The following is a 21,507-nucleotide window of genomic DNA, read 5'->3' as shown; positions in this document are numbered from 1 at the left end:
GACATTAATCTCAATTATACCTGTCTTTGTCTCAGTATAAACAATGTAAAGTTTGGTAAATACATGTTTTGTTTCGTTAGACTTATCCAACATTTGGAATGCCAGCCAGGAAAGGGACAATACAATGTTTAAGAGCAAGGCTTATCAATACTAAAATAGTATGACTTCCGTCTTCAAATTACGTATATTTTGAAATACCAATACATATATTAACTCCATTATCAACACCTGACAAATCATTGTCAAATTGTTGATTTAAAATAACAGCTTTGAAGAATTACGAACCATTATTGTAGATTCAAACTTTTATTTCCCTGTGGAAATCTTTTGTTTGTTCATAGCTTGCCGTCGTATTTGAGTTTAGATAATGATTATGTTGATACATTGGTATTTTCATTATGCTTTTTGTTTGTTTCTTATCACACGATTTGCCCAAAAGCCACACCCAGCAGAATCATATATAAGACCGATGTTTCGAGACATGCAGACAAAGTCCATAAACTTTCTGACATCGGAAAACGCTCAAAAATTGCCAAAAAATGGAGCACGTCAAGGGAAGCAATGAAAAAATACAAGTTGCTAAGAAGAAAATCGATGCGCCAGCCACGATTGTACACTAGAAACAACAGGTACACAACTTTTATATATATGCATATATATGTTTGAATACTAACCTCGCTATCACATTCCCGACAAATTATAGTGGGCAATCCATTTCAGTTCACCGATATCGTTATCCATGATCCCTAAGAGATCAAAGAAACTGAAATAGAATGATCTATTTCTACAAATACCTAGCATGATAACAAATAAACTTAATTCTCAAAAAGTATTGGGCGGTTATTACTGTTTATTCATATTACTTTCCTGATGTAATCGTACTCTTCAATATAGTATCAGATTGAAAATCAGGCAAATTAAAAGTGGTTTCGAGTAACCCTACCATCCATGGTAACCTTCTAGGAATGATTGCACGAAATACACAGAAGTGATTAACACTTGAAAACAACTTTAGAGTGAGATACATGAGAACTATACAATGAATAAACACTGTAACATACAGCTGTTTCTTCTTCTGGGACTCGTCCTTCATGTTTAAATTCTGAAGCGCAGGATCTAAGCTTCCACTTAAGTACATAAAATTTGTTTCTAAAATTTGACTTTAAGACGATTGGAAATTTTAAAGTTTAAATTGTTTGAAATCGATAGGTGCTTTGGTTTTTGCGGTAGTGCTTAAATTCCGCGAGGTTTCCTACACATATTTTCCATGAATTGCGACAGCGCTTCAAAAAATATACATATACGTGTACAACGCATTTAACATTCCCTGGAAATCATGCGTGATCTTTATTCTATAAAACGATCGAATTATGGGTCAACTTCCATAATCCACAATAGAACATTTATAACTCTTTTTTTGCAATTCTGTGCATTTCACAGCCGACGACTCTTGTATTTGAATTGTAAATTCTGTCCAGATTTCTATCTAAAAGATGTTATTTCCTTGTGTGACTTCTGTCACATTTCACTTGATGTGGTATAATACAAACATTCCTGGTATGGCTTCTATAGAAAAAGATATCTCAATATCAATTACCTGTAGTTTAATTTTTATAGGAACTTTTTTTCTAGGATACGTTCATTTGTCCTAGTTTTTTTTAATATGTTGGCATGTTGGTATTTTCTTGTTGTTTTTCATTATTATTATTATTATCAGCGATATGTTATCATACAAAATTGTGCCCTATCTTCCATCTAGACGTATTTGATGCTCGTTAGTTTGCCTATTGCTTCCATTATTGTATGCCTTGTTCTCATTTGAGAGTGTGACTTTACTTACTTGGACTGACCAAGATTTGTATTGCGGGTGTCGTCGATGTAGCAAAAGATGCTTTCTTTTCCGGAACACCTGGTCTTATTTCTCCTGTACTTTCCAGGAGTCTCCGTGTAAATATTTCTTTGTTCATATTTTGACCAAGGTTTATGGAATTTGAGTTTGAATTATAATAATGTTGTCATGTTGGTATTTTCTTGATGTTTTTGTCCCAGCTACCAGAGCTGTTCGTGTCATGAATTATATATATGATTTATAATGCTGGATTATTTCGTTTGTTGGAAAGGGTTTATCGTCCGCTTTTACCGACGTTCATGTATACAAGTGTTGAGTGGGTTACTCTTGTTGAGTCTCGGTTGTGAAATTTCAATTCGTTGTTTGAGTGTAACCGAGTCTCTGCAACGGCTTTGATCACAGCGTAGCACAAGGGATGTCTCAGATTTAATCAAGGCAGGCTTCTTCTCTCCGATACTGTCTCTCCGCAAAGTAGCCTCCTTCGCAGAAACGCATTTTCATCATTGCGTTGTACACAAGTACTCTCTCCGCAGAAGTTTCGTGTTGGTATAACGGCGAGACGCAAGATACATGTACTGAAACACACTTCTTGACTCTTTTCTTTAAGACATTTTCTCCGACAAAGGAAACACGAAAGAAGACAAAGCGGTTTGTTGGACATGGGGGATAGTTGAACAACGTGCACAATAAAACAAAATAAAACAATCACGTGTACATCGTTACTTTCTCCGGATAATGCAGCAGTGTAAATATTCAGTCTGTTCTCTTCAGACGCTTTTTTATGTAGATTTTTTTAACACTGTTAAACGCTTCGTAATATTCGGCATTCATAGTGTAGCAGTTTTCCATTCCTTCCATCGTATCTGAACTCCTGACCCGGAAGAATTGACAAAAATCCGCATTCAAAACATCGTTTGTTCTCCTTAAACATAGAACTATTTTATGTATTTATTTGTTTGTAGAGACTGTTTTGGTTGATTTTTTACAGTCTTTTTTTTATTAGTTATGTGTATTTGGATACTAGAATGTCATACCTTTTTAGATATATTGATAGGTACACTGTGGAATATATATGACAAGAACGTAAGATGGTGTAACTACCTGAACATTCTGTCCGTAAAATATGATTAAAATCAATTGAAATATGAAGCCCGTGTGGTGACATCGATGATTTTATTAGATAAATATATACATAGATATGTCACAATCTATGAGCTGCCGAGGTCGGGATGTAGCAGAGTATCCAGGGCCTGGGATGCCTGGCCCTGTACGCCGGCCTGAGCCTGGTCTGCAAGTAAACATACAATATATACCATTAAGGTTCGGTAAGATAACATAACTGCAACAAAGATTAAATAAACAGTGACCAGACACTCCAAGGTCAATAAGGATATTTTTACAGTAAGTATACTCAAATTACATTACCCGGATAGGTACTACGGCATTAAAATGATAATAATAAAGTAGAGAGCTGGCTGACCGATGCATACAGTGAACATATGTAAAGTTGGCAGTCAAAATCATCATCAAAAAAAAAAAAAAAAATACCGAAAATTTAGAAAATTATCTCATACACAAATTCGATAAAACTAGAGCAAAATATGAAAGAAAGAATAATTCACACGGAGACCATAAACAAGGAGAGTATAGATCATAGGTGCTCCAGATTGGCAATAGTCTTCTGCTTTATCGACTTCACAAGCCATCTAAATCTTGGTCAACCAAAGTAGTTAATGTCACGTGATCAAATGAACAATGCAAATAACAACAGATACGTTAGGAATATCAACGAGCATCAAATACGTCCACGTTTATATCGCAAACGATAATGGCAGCAACATGACGACATTTCTATAATAGTTTTCATCATGCATCTTTCAAAATTCAGTGTAGCGAGTTGGTATGTCATTTATCGACATCATGCAAGGAAATAGTGATATTAGGAACAAGGCCTTGAATATTGAATCAACAGTGACATGTAAACATCTTACTAGCAAAACTGATACCAGATCTCAGTATATTGAATGATGCACGTTTAACAACAGAAACAGTTGTCTTGTTTTGAAACCACTTCCTGATACGGATAGAAAATGAATTGATACTATTGCATGCTGTCTGTCTGATGTATAAAACCTTAATCAAATCTCATTCCTATTGAATAATGCATATTCATTGTTATTGGCATTTGATAAACCAGAGACGCCTTCTTAGTAACTTACTAAAGAGTGTGCTGGCAGAGTTCTGTAAATTTGCAAGTGTTTCCTGACCAGTGGCCAGAAGGGCTGCGCCAGTGTCCTTTATATGGCTGAGGGAATCGGTCAGATGAGAAATGTGGCCGGTCAAAGCTCCAAGTATACCTGTTGATCCTTGTGAGAGTGTGTCGTGGATACCGTTATACGTCTGAAAAAACATTGTTAAAGTAATTGATATCGTGATTTTGCTAGACATCGTTCAGACATGAGTAATCATTGATCCACAAATAGTCACTTCAATATGCATGTGGCAGAACTGTAAATAAAACGACTTTGAGAAAGCGACCAGATACTGATTAATACACTTAATCAAAGATAATTTTGGGGTTGCTTTTAGGAAGTATTCATTGACGTCAATTTTATGTGAGAATAACGTCATGAGAATTTCAGATATTGCCAACAATAGTGACACGATGTGCCGAAACCGTGTGGACCAGGTAATATTGATGTCATACCGACATACAACCTTTTGTTAAAATCCATAAAGAGAAATGTTTCAAGTTCAAGTTAGATCATGCAAGCATGTTTTATTTTTGTATTGATGTATTGTAAACGACAAATTAATAATTTATATATGTCGATGACATATATAGTTTGGTGAACTGTTTTGGCTTTTTAATAGACTTAATAGACACATATTCATGAATATCAGAGATCTTTTTCGCAGTTTCCTTTACTGAAAACGAAACAAAAGTCTTTCTGATTCAACACAGGACAACTTTTCTATCAAACAAATATATTACTACGACCCCACCCCTCCACACAGCAAGCTAGTATACTTCTTGAAGATGAAAAAATGTATATACTTGAATTTTTCTGTAACAGGTTTCAATACAGCACCGAAAAGTCCTATATCGGTACTTGACAGAGCAGTGATATCACGTAAGGATTAAATTTAATCTGCAATAATTTACAATATATATATATAACAGCAACACACAAATCTATAACAAAAAATCAATTAAAAAAAAAAAAAAAAAGCCTGATAGAAAATTCATCATCACAAAGTCGCGTTTAGTTCATTGTCGATAGCCTTCACGCACACAAATACATGGAAAAGGACTTGTTTTTTTTATGTTCAAAGAACCAGAGCCCTGTAAGCCTCCCTTTGCCTGCAGTAGCTGAATGCACTCGCTCTTCTGCATGTTAGCGCCATTACTTTACATCTCACTATAAATAATACTAATGATGACTTTGAAACGAAATCTCCATTGAGACATTTTTAAAATATTGATTTATCTTGTGAATGTTTCAGTCAGTTGGAACAAAATGAGCTATGAAATACATTCACTAGGTTTGCATTACCGAAATGAATGATGTTCTGTTAAAATCACCGTAAGTTTATCTCTGATTCCCGAACTAGACCCCATCCGCGGTCAAAGGTCGAAATACCACAAGAAATAAAGTTGATTCATTGAAGAGAGTGATACGGACAGGAACAATATGCAACAAGTAAGACATTAGTGTCACAAAGAATGTCCGTAATAAGCCAAACATATATAACATTTTAGTGAATAGTCTTTAGACATGTGAAAGAATAAACAAACAAAACAAAATGGGAAAAATTTGGCAAAACCAAAGTCTAAACTAAACGAAAGTAAAAAAAGTACAAAAAAACAATACAATGAAGAACTGAAACTTAAAACAGATCTGTGTCTTGTTATAACATATGTCCAAAAATCTGCTCTGTTCATGACGGCATTACAAAAAAGTTGGATTATTGTGACTGATGGACAGACAGACAAACACACAGATAGTCACACAGACAGGAATCCTAAGATGTCCCATCCCGGTAAAAGAAATGGTAAACGTCATCATAGAATTCCATTTTGAAGACTTCAGCTCACCTCCTTCAACTTGTCCACAGTTGAGCCAAAGAGTCCAGACAGTCCTGAGAGGAGTCCAGAGTCTGCAGTCTGTCTCTTGTGGGTGGACAAAGCTTGCTGGACACTAGTCACGATGTTGTCCAAGGCAGTATTGTGTACCACTGTAATAAACAAACGCATTGACTTCACCAACGTCGCATTTGTCTCATATATGATTAAATTACACAGGAAGTTTAGTAACATCGTTTCAACTGTATGAATAGCAAATATTTATAGACAAGATAACGAAACTAAGACAACACTCGCAATTCTGTAAAAAATCATTGACATCATCTATTTCTGAAATACCGCGAATGTTTTTATTTTGTAGGGAACTAGCTTTCAATACCGCTGATAATACGTATGCTTTCCTTAAATCCTGTTTATAACACATACACTTTGAATGTTGCATGTCAGCGAAGAACTGGTTGAGGTCTCCTTTCAGGTAATTAAGGCTAGCGATTTGCTCGTGGAAATGTTGCAGCTCGGTGGCGTACTTGTCGAGTACGTGCTGTACGGCTTGAGCGCCGTGGCTGATCACTTCTTGGACCGAGGGTTCCTGTCTGGTTTTGTAATGAAAAGACAGCACAAAATATTCACAAATGAGAAACAAGTGACAGTATAGATTTAGATAAGTCAATGTTAAATACTAACACCGTTTAAAACATGCCTAACAATTCTGAATTTACGTCACACTTATTGCATTTGAGTCGTTATGGATTTACTTTAAGTAACACCAAGTCGTAAAAGTTTTGTTGTCTTATTCCTGGAGTGAAAAACTGACGTAAGCATTTCAATAACTGTTAAAGGTTAGTAACAAGATTGTAACTCACGGGTGTTCACGTTTTCCCAATAAGGCGGCGAGCGCGGCATGCTCGGCAACTGAGGATGTGTGTAATTAGAAAGTACCAATCATGCTACTAAAGGAATCTATCGAGGGCAGATATATTTGACAACAAAATGATTTAACACTTCGAGATCAATGCGTGTAATAAAGATATTGAATTTAATGTAAATATTTTCAATGGTTTTCGAGGTTAAGATTTGATACTGCACTACTAGTGGATTGTTATATCAAAGTCTTTAGTATGTAAATGTATCTCTATATTGTGGCTTAATCTTTCACTAAGCCTTATGGAACCTAGGATATCAAATAATACATAAAGTTATAATATAAAGCTTTGACTACGTTTTCTATTATCTTGGTTCGGATTTCTACATAGAGTGAGTTTAACATAATGTATCGGTATATGGTAAGTTGTTGGTCTGGCCTAATGGCTATAAATATATATATATATATATATATATAAGATCATCATTACCTGGGACAACCACGTGGGACATGATCTGACCAACGTCTCCACTAGTGAGGGTGCTCAGGGTAGAGGAAGCTGCAGACGTAAGTCCGTCCTTCACACTGGTTAAGGCTCCTGATAGCGAGTCAAGGAATCCGGCGCTGGCCCCAGCCAACAGGCAAGCAAGAAGGAACAGCTTCATGGTCTAAATCTGATTTATGAGAGATAGCGCAGTACAATATAAGAACTCTGAAGAAAGTCAAGGGAGGATCTCAGTGTGATCAAAATAAAACATTAATTTGGAAACAAACACAAAGAAGACCGGACTACCCATATACAGTTACGGAAGATGAACACGGACAACGATATTTACTCTCATGGTATGACAACAGTTGTGGCTACAGACAGTTTAATGTCATTTTTAAGTAATATGGAAATGGTTAAGAGTGTGTCTGTCCATGGGAGATGCATGAAACATATTGTAGTGTAGTTAGAGTTATCTTCCTTGTAACAGCGCTAATCGTCAAATTACCGTTGATGCTACTAACACTTTGGCGATATATTCAATTATTTTGTGTTTTAAATAATAACATTTTAGGTCCTTAACAACCTAGAGGATATTTACGGCTTTAAATATAGGTATCAATATAATACTATTAATAAAAATATTTCGGAACTAGTTTCATTTTGTCGAAAATGAAATGAACGATATTCTGAAAAAGATGTTTGTAATACATCATGTACCAACCCGAATTTTTGTTTTTTAAAAGTTCACCCGTGCAATTATTTCATATGCAAAATCCTAATTTGATTAAAAATTCATTTAATGTGAATGTTCTAACAAAGTCTTACAGTAAAGTTATGTAACAAACTAACTAGAAACTGATTAAGAGAGATAAATGATTTGGCTAAATCTCCCTGAATAACCTGGTAGAAAATAAATTGGTTATTTGAACAAATACATACTTTTGTGTAGATGTCCGCCCGAGCTCTACTCTGATTAAGTGCCTCGTATATGACGTATATATACTGGACAGCCTGGGAACCAACAGGTGCGGTTCACCAAGGTCAGCGGCCCGGCACGACAATCTTCTATTGTGGGTTTGGAAAAACGAACTCTAAACAGAGCAGTTACTAGACAGAAATCTTAGAGTTAAAACAAGATAAAAGGGTGTTTTCATAACAATGATTAGTTGAAAACATCTCGTTTTACAGTACCTATTGTATTTGGATAATTCTAAGTAAGTATCGATAACATGGTTGCTCAGGAAGACGACCTGGATTATTTCAGGCGTTTTATGATGTTAGTGTATCAGTCATGCATCGAATGTCTTCATATGAAACTAAAACAAAACAACGGCTGCTACAATGAACCAACTTTTCATGTACTTCTCTTAACGTTTTAGTTATGCACCATTCAAAGTATTTACATCGTAGTTGTCTCTGTTATCAACAGTGAAGAAAACAATAAGATATTAAGATCATACCTTGTCTAGCCAACAGAATGAAATATCGTAATCATATCTAGTCCAAACGTAGCCATCAAAACGAAACAGAAACATGATACCTAGTTCAACTGGCGTCAATATACATACAAAAATTAATCCTGTCCAAACGTAGCCTATCTGATAGAATGTTAAAATCATGCCTAGTCCAGCCGTAACCGTTATAACAAAACACATGTGTTAAACCGTAGTCAATATAACGAAATATTAATATCATACCTAATCCAACCGTAGCCAATATAACGAAGTATTAATGTCATACCTAATCCAACCGTAGCCAATATAACGAAGTATTAATATCATACCTAATCCAACCGTAGCCAATATAACGAAATATTAATATCATACCTAATCCAACCGTAGCCAATATAACGAAATATTAATGCCATACCTAATCCAACCGTAGTCAATATAACGAAGTATTAATGTCATACCTAATCCAACCGTAGTCAATATAACGAAGTATTAATGTCATACCTAATCCAACCGTAGTCAATATAACGAAATATTAATATCATACCTAATCCAACCGTAGTCAATATAACGAAGTATTAATATCATACCTAATCCAACCGTAGTCAATATAACGAAGTATTAATGTCATACCTAATCCAACCGTAGTCAATATAACGAAGTATTAAGATATTGATAAATCAACCTTCGCCCTTATAACAAAAAAAAAAAAAATAAGATCATATCCAGTCTAAATGCATTGCTTAGTGGACACAGTAATTGTATGGTCGGTCCCCACGCCAATGTTGTTTGTATAGTACTTTGCGCTGCCGTCTTGTGGATCAGCGTTATTTAAGTCACACAAGGACTTCTGGACCCGTTTGCAGTATAATGTAACCTAGTGGACTGTCATGCTAAAGCAAGGATATGTGATTCATTATGATAACACTATATAAAGTATATTAATGGCTTTATCATCCGTGAAAACGGTTTGTTGTGGCCCTGTCGGTTGTGTTCAGATTTTATTATTTTTTTTAAAGAAGTCTTTGCTTGCTAAATTTTACCGAAGCCGATAACGCTCTCCGTGACCTGATTTATACTATGGTATGGCTTTGTGTCAATCATTATCTCTGCCAATGTTTTCTATCACACCACAAGATAGTCTGACGATTGAAACACTTGAGAACAGCTGCCTGAAAACACAGTTATGTAAACCTTTGTTTAAAAACAACAAGGAACATACAGACATGCCAAAAGATAAAAGAACGATAGGCTTTCTGACTAATTACTTGATCTTGTAATCGATCTCACAATAATTTTTTGAAGTATATAATGTCCTGTTTGTGTGGAAGTCATTGAAGGTCACTAAAGGGCGATAATTCAATCTCTGTAGGATATCAGTCCATCACAGCCAGTCTGAATACAACAGAGAAAGATAAAAATATCCCAGTAATCAATTATTGTAGGAAAGGTAAATCTCAAGCAAAGACACGTTTTATTTCGTACTTACGGATCGGTGTAGCCTTCCTGGAAAACCGACAAAATCCAATATTTCATAGTAACACTATGTGACGTAGCATGCAACTAATATTGGATTCTAGATCACAAAATGAGATTTTTTACCAGTTCCTTGAATCAGACAAAATAATTTTGATATTTTGTATCCTTTCATCCTTTTTATAGACACAATGCTACTAAATCAATGTACAAGTACGATGCCTTTTTCGGAGTGATTGTCGAGAATGACTGGAAAAGTGAAAATTGAAAATAAAGATGCTTCCCACACCAGTCTATTGTGTTATAGAATGAAAGGAAGATATTTATCAGGAAATTATTTGATTTATTTCTTATTACATTTTAAGGTGTCGAACATGTCGTGGGAAAAAAGTACTTTTTAGGAGTCATTTTAAATTATTGCAATTTATATAAAGCACGCCTCTGATTTGTTAATCAAGTAAATAAAACGTTACATCATATCAGCGATGGTTTTGCAGAAAATTTTATTATAAGTTTTTATCATTTCTGATACACAATTTTTTACAGATGATATTCGTAGGGATTACGCGGTTTTACATAGTAAGGGAGACAACTCGAGAAGCTCGTACATGGACTAGGCCGTTTACAACCAACTGCATAACAAACGACACCGTAACAAAATCAATATGCAGAATCGTATCACATCATTACTTCCCTTCGATTCACTACATCTACAGAGATGAGCTTGATATCCGATAGTTGCCGGAAAAGAACATTTCATGTTCACACGTGCAAAATTCAATGAATGATTGAGATTTTTTTTCACGTAACTACAAAGCAGTTTATAGTGATATTACTATCGTGTAACTTACAGACATTAAATGAGCATTAGTATATCACAGCCTAGTGCGATTAAAACATGTCATTAAAATTTACACATTTAAAGGGGAAAAAGACAAAGTTGCTTTAAGATATGACACTTTACTTAACATCACAAATAACGGGAAAAAATAGTTTGATATATAATAGATTGAATAATATCACGGGTTTACTAAGGCCCCCTGAGTCACGACACTATCGTATCAAGTAGACCACATACAAGGTTTATACTAGACTGTTTAGTAGAGAGATCCACTGGATATGTTATGATGATAAAACACTTTACGGCACAAAGAACATTAGCACTTGTCACCATTCCAGTACGGTATGAGTTTTTGTAAGTCTTTAAAAGGCTTAGATGTCTTGTCATGATCTTTTCAATCCATTCATATACATGTTATAGTAATAAAACGATAAAAAGTGTTGGTTTTAGGGACATCAACAAGTTTATTGTACCTTAAAAGTGCGATGAGGGTTTCTTCCTGAATAAAATGTTTAGGGGAAAAAACAAAAAACCAAAAAAAGAGAAGGTTTTTAGGCCTAAATCTATGGACGTAAAGGGTAGCAAAATGTTTTTAAAGTAGTATCTCATAAAGTGTTGAACTCCGGATACATACATTTTAATGTTCTGAAATGGAGTTTAAGCATCTATATGTTTTCGTAACTTAAGAAATGACAAAATGTGTCGAATGATAGCATTTATACCGAAATGATGATATCATTTGAGAATCAATAGTTTTATTGAAGGTATAACTTAATATTGTGGAATAACCAGTACTTATCATATTGTACAGTAACGTGTAGCTTACCACATGCTCAATGCGTATACCGTTGTTGATCATATTTCTCTGTTTATCATATAAGGATGTTAATCGGCAGACGTAGTTTAGGTAATTTCCGGGACACAAGTTTACAAATTCTGTTTCAGATATTCCTTACTTACACTACTTAAGGTTTGTTGATGGAACTGTATAGATTTGAATGTAAATAAATGAAGAAAATCACATAGAGGGTTATGACGTTTATTTCGATGAAGTTTTATTTGTATAAACTAAAAAATAGAGAGATTTATATGTGATTTTAGTATGCAAACTATAGTAATCGATTTCGATCAATACACTGTACATAACTTGCTCGATCGAACTTCAGTCTGGTTCCTTTTAATGAATCGATGCTTCGATCATAGTAAAAAGACTACCAATCTCATTGAACGAACATTTCATATGAAAATTTTGTGACTTGATATGCCACCTAGAACGTACCAAAATCATACCGCATATATCTTTGTTTTTCATTATTTACTTTCGTGCGAATTTCATCAAATGAGCCCAAACGGTTGAGTGAGTATAGCAATGTCCGTGTTCCCATTCAATTGTGATTCCTCTTATTTTACAAACCATCTTTTTTCTTTTCATTTCCATTAATTGGCAAAATATCTCCTACGACCTCAGTTCACAGCGTCCTTCCAGGTGAAAAGTGTCAATCGGCGCAATCACTTGATAGAACAACCTGACATCTACACAATTTGTGCATTATACCAAAGTTTAATTGATTAAATATGAGAACACTTGCTGGACAACCAGGCCTATGATGATAATATAATCGTCCAACATCTTGGGGTGACATGAGAATCTTAACCCGATGGGAAAGATGATTCAGTTAGCAAACAAAAGGTTTATCGAGAGTTTGCAGTGTAATTATTGAAATCCCCAATAATTATCCTTCTCTTACCCTGTTTTCCTTGTCCGAGTAAAAGACGAAGTATATTGTGTGTAAACAAAAAACATATGGATGGCGTATAAGTAGTGACGAGGCCCGCCCCTCAGACACTTCATGCATTATAATTCCAGTGTACGTGCCAATAAAATGTCTAATAGAATGATACTCGTGATCTGGTGCCTCCAGAAGACGTTTACGTTGTACTTACCGATGTAACATGCTTGGATGTATTAAGTTTATTGATATAAGTATATAATTACATTTTAGTCCCAGGGAACCGTTAGTATTCCTTGAGAACACTTCTCAATTAAACTGAGATGTTGAAATTCAAAAGTACCTGTAACATATGACCTTCAGACCATTGGTGTTCTGCACAGAAACGTTAAGAACAACAAAGTCCAGTATGGAATTCCATCCGAGACGATGTTTTTTTCCGTGTACAAGGATGTTTTTTATTATATTTCTCACATTTCTCAAAAAGACTATAGGAGAAAGTTGTCGTAAAACGTATTCGTCGCGAAATTAGCAATGACACCCGAAATGCCTGTCGCAATGGATTCCGTTTATCTGATCATAAAATGGTAAGAGTACTTGGAATAGTCGCTTGATTCTTCTGAGAATAGCGTTATGGGACTTGTTGACTGTCTTCTCCATACCCTATCAGAGTTTCCACTCTATTGGACAGTAATGCCAACACTTTCGCAGAGGACAAGATGTCTCTGATTTTACTCATCATGATACTATTTAGTCGTTGCCAAAGACAATAAAATACCTACATCTAGTGGATAAAACGAACTATAACTACCCGAGAAAGACACATCAATCAAAACTCCGCATTGCAAACATTTCTACAAAAACAGCAGGGTGACTTATATCTTAAACAAATATTCGAGATAACGACAACAACATGTGACCAAAGGAAGTGATTTACAGGGAGATATTGAAAAGTTTATATATAATTCATATTGGTAAAATTGAGATCAAACTCAATGTGTGAAACGATATAGGTTGGATAAGCAACACGTAAATACCAACATGCCGATATAATCATATTCCAAACTCAAATTCAAAATATGAACAAAAGAAAGGTTTACACGGAGACTCCTGAAAAAGTACAAGAAGAATAAGACCAGGTGCTTTGGAGGAGTAAGCGTCTTTTAATCTCCAAGTATGTTATGTCCCGTCCTGAAATTATAACACGGTTTACGACTATAGAACCGACAGGTAAACTAAAGGGCATCAAACAAGTCTAGCATAGAAAATGCATCTTACATATGAAAGGAAAAACATTTCTCAGTGTATCACGTCTCTTTCCACAGCCACACTAAATCCATTTAACATTTAAATCGTCACTGAAACAAAATCACGTCCTCATGACCTGAATTGATTTCTGAATCAATAACAAAACAGTTATAACATAGATAGTGAACAAGAGTTACTCATAAGATGGAATTTGTACGGCCTGGGTGCACAATAGTGAAATGCTGGTAGCGATTTCCCCTCGTTTATTCGAGATAATAAACAAATAGGATTCCTTATTTTGTGCAAGTTCCGGTGACTTTAGACTAAACTGGGAACATTGTAAGTCAAGATCAAGTCAGTGTCTGGTGTGGAGGAGGCGGCATTTAACAGATCTACAATAAACGAGAATTGTCATTTTGGAATATAAAATTATTTGATTACATCCTGCGATATAAGATGTATTAAATAAACCCCGCTTTACTAATACAAATTAAGCATAATCTGTTTGATTCCGACTACTTGAAGAACAAAGTGATCAGGCCCCACTTGTATAAAACATCTCAAGTCGAGATTTTCCTCAGCTGATATCTCCTCAAAAACGGCTTGTATAAAATTTTCTCAAGGAACAGGAGGAAGTCATCGGCTAGGATGTCCTGAAATTCCTTGAGGAATTTGCATACAAGATATTTTCAAGGAAATATTAGCTGAGGAAATCGACTTGAGGAAATCTCAAGTTGAGATGTTTTATACAAGTGGGGCCAGATTCGTAACCATAAAAATCCAACAATTTGCTTGGATTGATATTGAAAGAAGTTATAACAACATGATATTTATTGTACTTCCATTTCACTAAGAAAATTCTATTCCTTTGTGTGATATGAATCTGGGCGTGCATGATGCTAGTTATTTTGCCTGTTGGTTCCGTTGTTCTCATTTGAGAACGAGACATAACTTCCTTCGATTTATGGAGGTTTACATGGCGGGTGTTGTCGATGAAGCATAAGACGCTTACTTTTCCGGAACATCTGGTCTTATTTCTCTTGTACTTTTCCAGGAGTTTCCGTGTAAATTTTTCTTTAGTTCATAGTTTACCCTGGTTTTATGTTATTTGAGTATGGATTAAGATTGATCGATTATGTTGGTATGTGCTCCCTGTAACTCTGCGTTGAATGGGATGCACACGGACTGTTTAGCCTGTAGTCGTATAATGTCGCGGTACAAGATGGCAGTTGCAACACTAAAGCAGTCATCAGTTGCCCCATCATGAACACCGTAAACAAATGACCACAGCTGTGCTGGGGACGTACATAACGATACAAACAATTACATTAATTGACATAGGCAACAAGGTATCTTTTGTACTTTCCAACATCTTCTGGAGAACCAGTTTTAACAGTAGTTCTCAATCTCTTGTCAGTTTAATGAAACCGGACGGATAATATTTGACAGTGTTATAAATGTACAAAGGTTATTGCGAAGAAATTTTCCGTCAACATAGTCTTCTGAACTCCTCTGCTTATTTGACTCGTCATTCATAGAAACTGTATCCATGTACTTCATTAACAGGCCGAATGACCAATATGAGACGAGGTTCTTGATTGGTAGGTTAGAATATTTAATATAACAATATAACAAGTTATAACAAGAAGAAAACAAGTTCTGATGAATCAGCCATTTTGTGGGAAACAACACATAACCAGGGGAGCTATCAAAATTTTGATAATTGTTCTTGTACGTAGAACAACACGATTTAATCAAACATCGATCAAATATTTATTGAAGTCAATAACAAACGTGATGTTGTCATATACTAGTAGTATTGTACTACTTAAAGACCTGTCTCTATTAATTTTTGTCACCTTGGGGTATTGAAAGGTACTTATCTCTTGTACATCAATAGGTCAAATTTAATCACAGACACTAATAACGATTAAGGAGACAAATTACAATACATTATCCCAATTATATTTGCTGTTAAAAATATGTATAGAAAATAACAACAGCAACTCGCCGTAGCAAACATTAGAACCATCCTTTTATGGGTTTGTAAACCTTTCTGATAATATTAACAAGTGAACCTGATGAAGTCATTCATAGATCAAGATATTATTTAGCAAAGGACTAGCCCAGGCCAAAACACATTTTGATGGAAATAAAACCGAGAAGTGCTGTCAGGATAGTTGTATATCGATTCTCTCCACCCGTACTTGCCATTTGATCTAATAGGTATTTTACAGTAAACATTCAACATTTTAAAGTTGACAGTTGTTCGGAATTAAAACAAACGTTTCAGTGTTTCACACATTTATACTGAAAATCAATTAGGGTATTAAAAATGAAACAGCAGAGCGCCTCAGACAGACCATCAAATGCGATCCTATCGCCACCTGGTGGAATTTAAGTACCACGTGGTAGACTGGCGTTGAAAGCGTTAACACACACGCCGGTTGAATTTATTACGTGAGAATGGTTGTCTATTGGACACATGACGACATCTCCGTTTAGTTTGTAGATAGGACAGATCCGTCAATGTGTCTCCGCATGCGCAATTCCCTAACGGAAGTTAAAAACTATTAAACATAAAACCGACCATATCCGTAATCTACACCACGTAAACTTTAATGGGTTGTCCCGAGTAGAATCACACGCGAGTAGTTTACCGAAACCACCTTCTTTTTTGACAGGTTTAAGGATAAAAGGTACATTAATCCGTAATGGATTGAGGCGATCTTATTTCTGTCACTTTGGGTTTGGTGATAAACTGAAAAAACAACCCACAAAATACCCATTGAATGTACACAAATTATCCATTCGTAAATATATCGGATCGGGTTTTATTGATATTGTGCGATGGTCTACGATAATGTCGCATTTTACATTTGTCACCTTTCTGTAATCACCACTGCATCGTATGCAAGAGGAGAACGCACCAAAATGCGCTCAAACGCATTCTTGAAGAGAACAATAATGGAAAGGAAAAAGGCTTTGGAATATGTAACGTCTGAGGTTGTGTGAGATATCATTTAAACTTTGGCTCAGAGCTGATGATAAACTGTTCATGCTGTTTAGGAGGATGAATATTGTTTACAACACCCTGCAATGCAGTTTAAAGGTGTGTAAACATTGTCAATCACTATACTTAGGAACAACATGAAAATGCTATGGAAAATATGTAAATATCGTTGTTGATTTTTTCGACCAACATAACGATTTTTGCCTTGGGTATGCCAGTCAACTTCTTACATATACAATGAATCTTTAATTTCTATTGACACAACTGTCGGTGATATATGTATATAGACATGTGCACTTTTACTGTTCCGTAATGGTCGTAAATTTTACACTTTTGTTCTGTATTGTTTAAATAATTGTTTGCAGCTGAAGCCAGTAAATGCTACAAAACAAACGCAAAACATTTACGTACAATACTCGACTGCTCACTAGAAAAGGAAAAGTTAGTTATTACAGTGTACCATATCCAAACATACTGAATGTTTTACTTACTAATCTCTTATTTTTATATGCAAAGAACAATGCAACCGTGTGAAGTATAATGTGTCTGTTTACAGATTATGTAATTTCAGTGTGATGGCACTATCTTAGTACAATGTTAACGGATTAGGTTTAATATGCCTATTTCACGATTATGACAGTCCTGGATAACGGTACTTTTGCGAGAATGGTAAATCCGAAACAAGAATAAACTAATTGAGAACTATCTACACCCCCGAAAAAGGCTTACTTAATATATCTTCTTTTAACATACGTTGACAATTGTCCTATTCCGAGGTCCTATTCCGGACCTAGTCAGCGATGATGGTATAACAGAGCATCCTCTATGGCCTTTGTTACAAGCAGTGTCGGCATTATTGATTCGGTTTTATTCAGTTTCATTTTCAAAAGAAATTATAGACCCCGGTCACCAACTGTGATTGATGCCTTCTACATTCAATATAGCGAAAATAAATTCCTGGCCAAGATCATGAATTATTTCGGATCTTGATGTTATTTACAAGATCAGCAAAGGTGATGGTCTCTTAATTTGATACTGGAAGAAATAGGTCAGTAGATGCTCCATTTTAATTATATTACATTTGACCTTGGCCGTTGGTGAAATACCATTTACGTTGAAGGAAACATAATAGAACGTACGGGTTGCATAATACGTTAAAGTACATAGATAATAGTGCTATTCACTTTCTAGCTTATCATTCTTTATTGTTCTGTAAATTTTTCCGAGGTTATATCAAGATGTGGGTAAACATCACCCTTTAAATTGTAGTTTTTATTTATTTATAATGGAACGTATTTATTGTGCTGGAACCTGGACCTGTAATATAGTGAAATGCTTTAGTACCAAGCTAGCTCGGCGGGAAACGCCAGCTCGAAACACCTCATATATGTTTTGGTTGTGCTAAATTTGATATACTTTGATATATATCCAAACGGAAGTGCATAAACCCTATTTGCAATCCATCAATTATTTAGATGAAACGCCGAAACGGACAATGAAGTAAATCAAATATAACTTGATACCAATCGCAAGAAGTGGCAGTTTTATAATATATATATTGAGACTAAGAAATGTTGTCACCTCTGACTGGGAAACATCATACGGTCGCTTTGATTGACTGTTATAAAATTGCTTATATCAAATGTATAGCAGCGGAGAAACTATTCGCCTAATACAACGACAAAAGATATTGTCTTCTCATCAAAACATGGGACTGGATGGAAATAAACAAGTCACGCGCTCTATGTATACGGAACTGTCTTTAATATATCATACATTTTCAGCCTTTATTATATATTCCATCTATTATTTTTTTGTTCACTTGGTTTGTACGACTTTTTCTATAAAAAAGTAAGATATGTACATATTTCTTTTTGTCAAAAGTTAATATATAGTTTCCAATATGTACAATGACTGCAGATATTTCTAGCTATCCGGTATCAAGAGGACTGCTTGTCTCCATGATCATGTAAGTGTATCTTCTCTCAAATTATTGATAACTGTTGGAATCTTTAAAAACATTTTTTCCCTGTCATCTACATATTAACATCCTAACATACTTTTTTCTAATTTCAATTTTAGACATTCAGAAGAAACAACTTTTAATCTTACACTTTGAATGAACAGTAATCCATTTACTGTTACAATTTAACAAAGAACATTTTTTTCATAAATCGTAGACATTTTACATTATCTAATGCGGAGTAAAGTCGGCTTCATCGTTATTCATCTGCATCAACACTACAGACTGCACGGAAAATTTTGCAGTCGAATCTTGGATCACAAGCCATGATTTTAAGCTTTTCATCGTCTGATAAAAAGACCTATTGTTTTTGTTTTGTTTCTTATTATTATTTTTCTTCCGAAATCCTTTGCTGGGTAAGAGATAGATTTATTGCCTTATAACATATCTGAAGATGGACGTGTAATAATTTTAAGTAGGTCAAAAATTTATTTTGGCCGCAGTGACATCATATATTAAAACCTTTAAGATAGCCATATCCCGAAAAGCATTGACTGTACAGTGTTTCCGCAATGATATTATTTGTAGATAATACCCATATCTATCTCTTTTTCCTACACATGCTTATACAAAATATATACATAGAAAAGCTCGCTGTTAGGTCAAAGGTCACGAATTTTTATTTATTTAACTTTTTTCCTTTTTTTGAAATTCTTTTATAGATAAATGTAGACTGTCATTTCGATAAAGTTAATGTCTTCCTTTTTTCTCCAGAATTTTTTTTAACGTTGGACGCCATTTTCCTATTAAATCTAATAATATAAATGACCTTGATCTAAATTCTTGGTCACAGAGGTCAGCTCAAAACACACTTTCTCAATATCCAAGAGACGCACGGGGATGAAGTAATCAATTGCTATTGAATGTGTTTATAAAATCCTGTCTGAAAATCCAACTTCCGGTTCTCGATAGGGGTCAAATTTTAAAAATTGAAATTTTGTGTAACAAACTTTGGAAAGATTCTTCTCAAATTCCAGAAGGTCTGAAGTCTTGATATTTCTTATTTAGAAGGCTCTTGTCATTGGCGACCATGTGTGATAATATAAATGACAAATGACTTTCGAGGCTACATGATTCAATTATGTCAAAATCTTAAAACAGTATTTTCTCAATAATCCAGAGCCACACAGTGATAACATTTTGTCAGTAGGATATTGTGATTGAAAGCATTAACAACACATAGTCTGAAAATTGCACTTCTGGATCTCGATTGGGGTCAAAATTTGATTTTTTATTAATTTCGGGTAACAAACTTATTCTCAAATTCCACAAGGACTTCAGCCTTGATGTTTCACATGTTAGATGTCCCAGTTGGTACTTATCATTTTTGATATTATGAATGCCCTTGACCCACTTTTAAGGTCACAGGGGTCAATTTTGATAAAATCTTTAAATGGCTTCATTTAGGTATTTAAGAGGTGGAGGGTGATGCAGTTTGGTTATTTGCATATTGCGTTCGATTGCTATTGCTAGTAGTAAGAAAATATTTTGCCAAATGTCGACTTCCAGGTTTAGGAACGGGTCACATCTAGAAAGTTCTTTATCTGGTAACACAAATAAGTAATCTGAAACTGAGCAATCCAGTGTCTAGATATGCTAGTTATCATGTTGATGCAAACGGTCGGCCTTACCTAGGTAAGGTATTGTGTATAGGTGAAAAGCCTGTCAAATTGTTGGCAAACATTTTCTAGTTTTAAATCAGAACAGTATAAAAGCACTGTGTTGCTATTTCTTGATACTTTGTCAGTAAATCTTTCGTTGCATTCGTAATATCGAGAATGTTGTTAAAGTTATTGTTCAATTAAATTGATTCGCATCAGCAAAATAGATTACCTTTCTGAGTCTTAAACACAAATGAAATACTTTAATTAATCGAAACCTTATCTAAAGTGCGAAACTGATGAAATAATGACATAATATGAACACAAGCTCAGCGAGAACAAGACGAACTGTTCAAGGAGGCCTGACGTCTTCTACTTTATTGACGATCACTTGGATGTAAATTTTCATCAATTCAAGTATTTAATGTTACCCAAATGGGAAGCATTAAGCATGCTAACAAATATCGAAAATAGGACATCTCACAACAAGGTCATAATGGGATCCACAAATCACCATCAATGTCACCATGTCTCCATGTCTCCATAAACTTGCGTCCCCAAAACCCTGCGTGTAAGTGTATTTGTCAGCTGTAGCGACGTTCCACGAAAATCTTCATATTGGGAACAGACGTTTAAATATCGAACCATATGCGAGATATTGACATTTCGGAAATAGGATAGATACTATCGAGGAATGGTATATTCACGATAGAAATAAAAAGGAATATTAATGATTAAAATAACGAAGGCGATCTGTCCCTGTTGGTTGTAGTATAGGCAACGTCCCATGTAGGTGACTTATGTAGAAGAGACTGTTGCGACCTTGAAATCTAAGT

The 21,507-nt window shown here is 35.0% G+C and overlaps 1 protein-coding gene across 1 annotated transcript; it reads right to left on the bottom strand.

The window, feature by feature from the left end:
- Positions 1 to 3,057: 3,057 nt before the first annotated feature.
- On the bottom strand, positions 3,058 to 7,463 carry LOC132565461 (uncharacterized). The gene is made up of 6 exons (XM_060230103.1): positions 7,289 to 7,463; positions 6,800 to 6,848; positions 6,363 to 6,529; positions 5,949 to 6,088; positions 4,069 to 4,249; positions 3,058 to 3,137 (listed from the first exon to the last, which is right to left on the bottom strand). Exons 1-6 carry the CDS (start codon positions 7,461 to 7,463, stop codon positions 3,058 to 3,060), a joined length of 792 nt encoding a protein of 263 aa, XP_060086086.1.
- Positions 7,464 to 21,507: the final 14,044 nt, after the last annotated feature.

This window comes from Ylistrum balloti, unplaced genomic scaffold (assembly GCF_031769215.1).
Source record: "Ylistrum balloti isolate Yb309-2 unplaced genomic scaffold, AGI_CSIRO_Ybal_v1 Utg369576, whole genome shotgun sequence".
Classification (NCBI taxonomy): Eukaryota; Metazoa; Mollusca; class Bivalvia; order Pectinida; family Pectinidae; genus Ylistrum; species Ylistrum balloti.
Note: the sequence above shows the minus strand (reverse complement) of the source record. Positions and strands in the feature narration are given on the sequence as shown.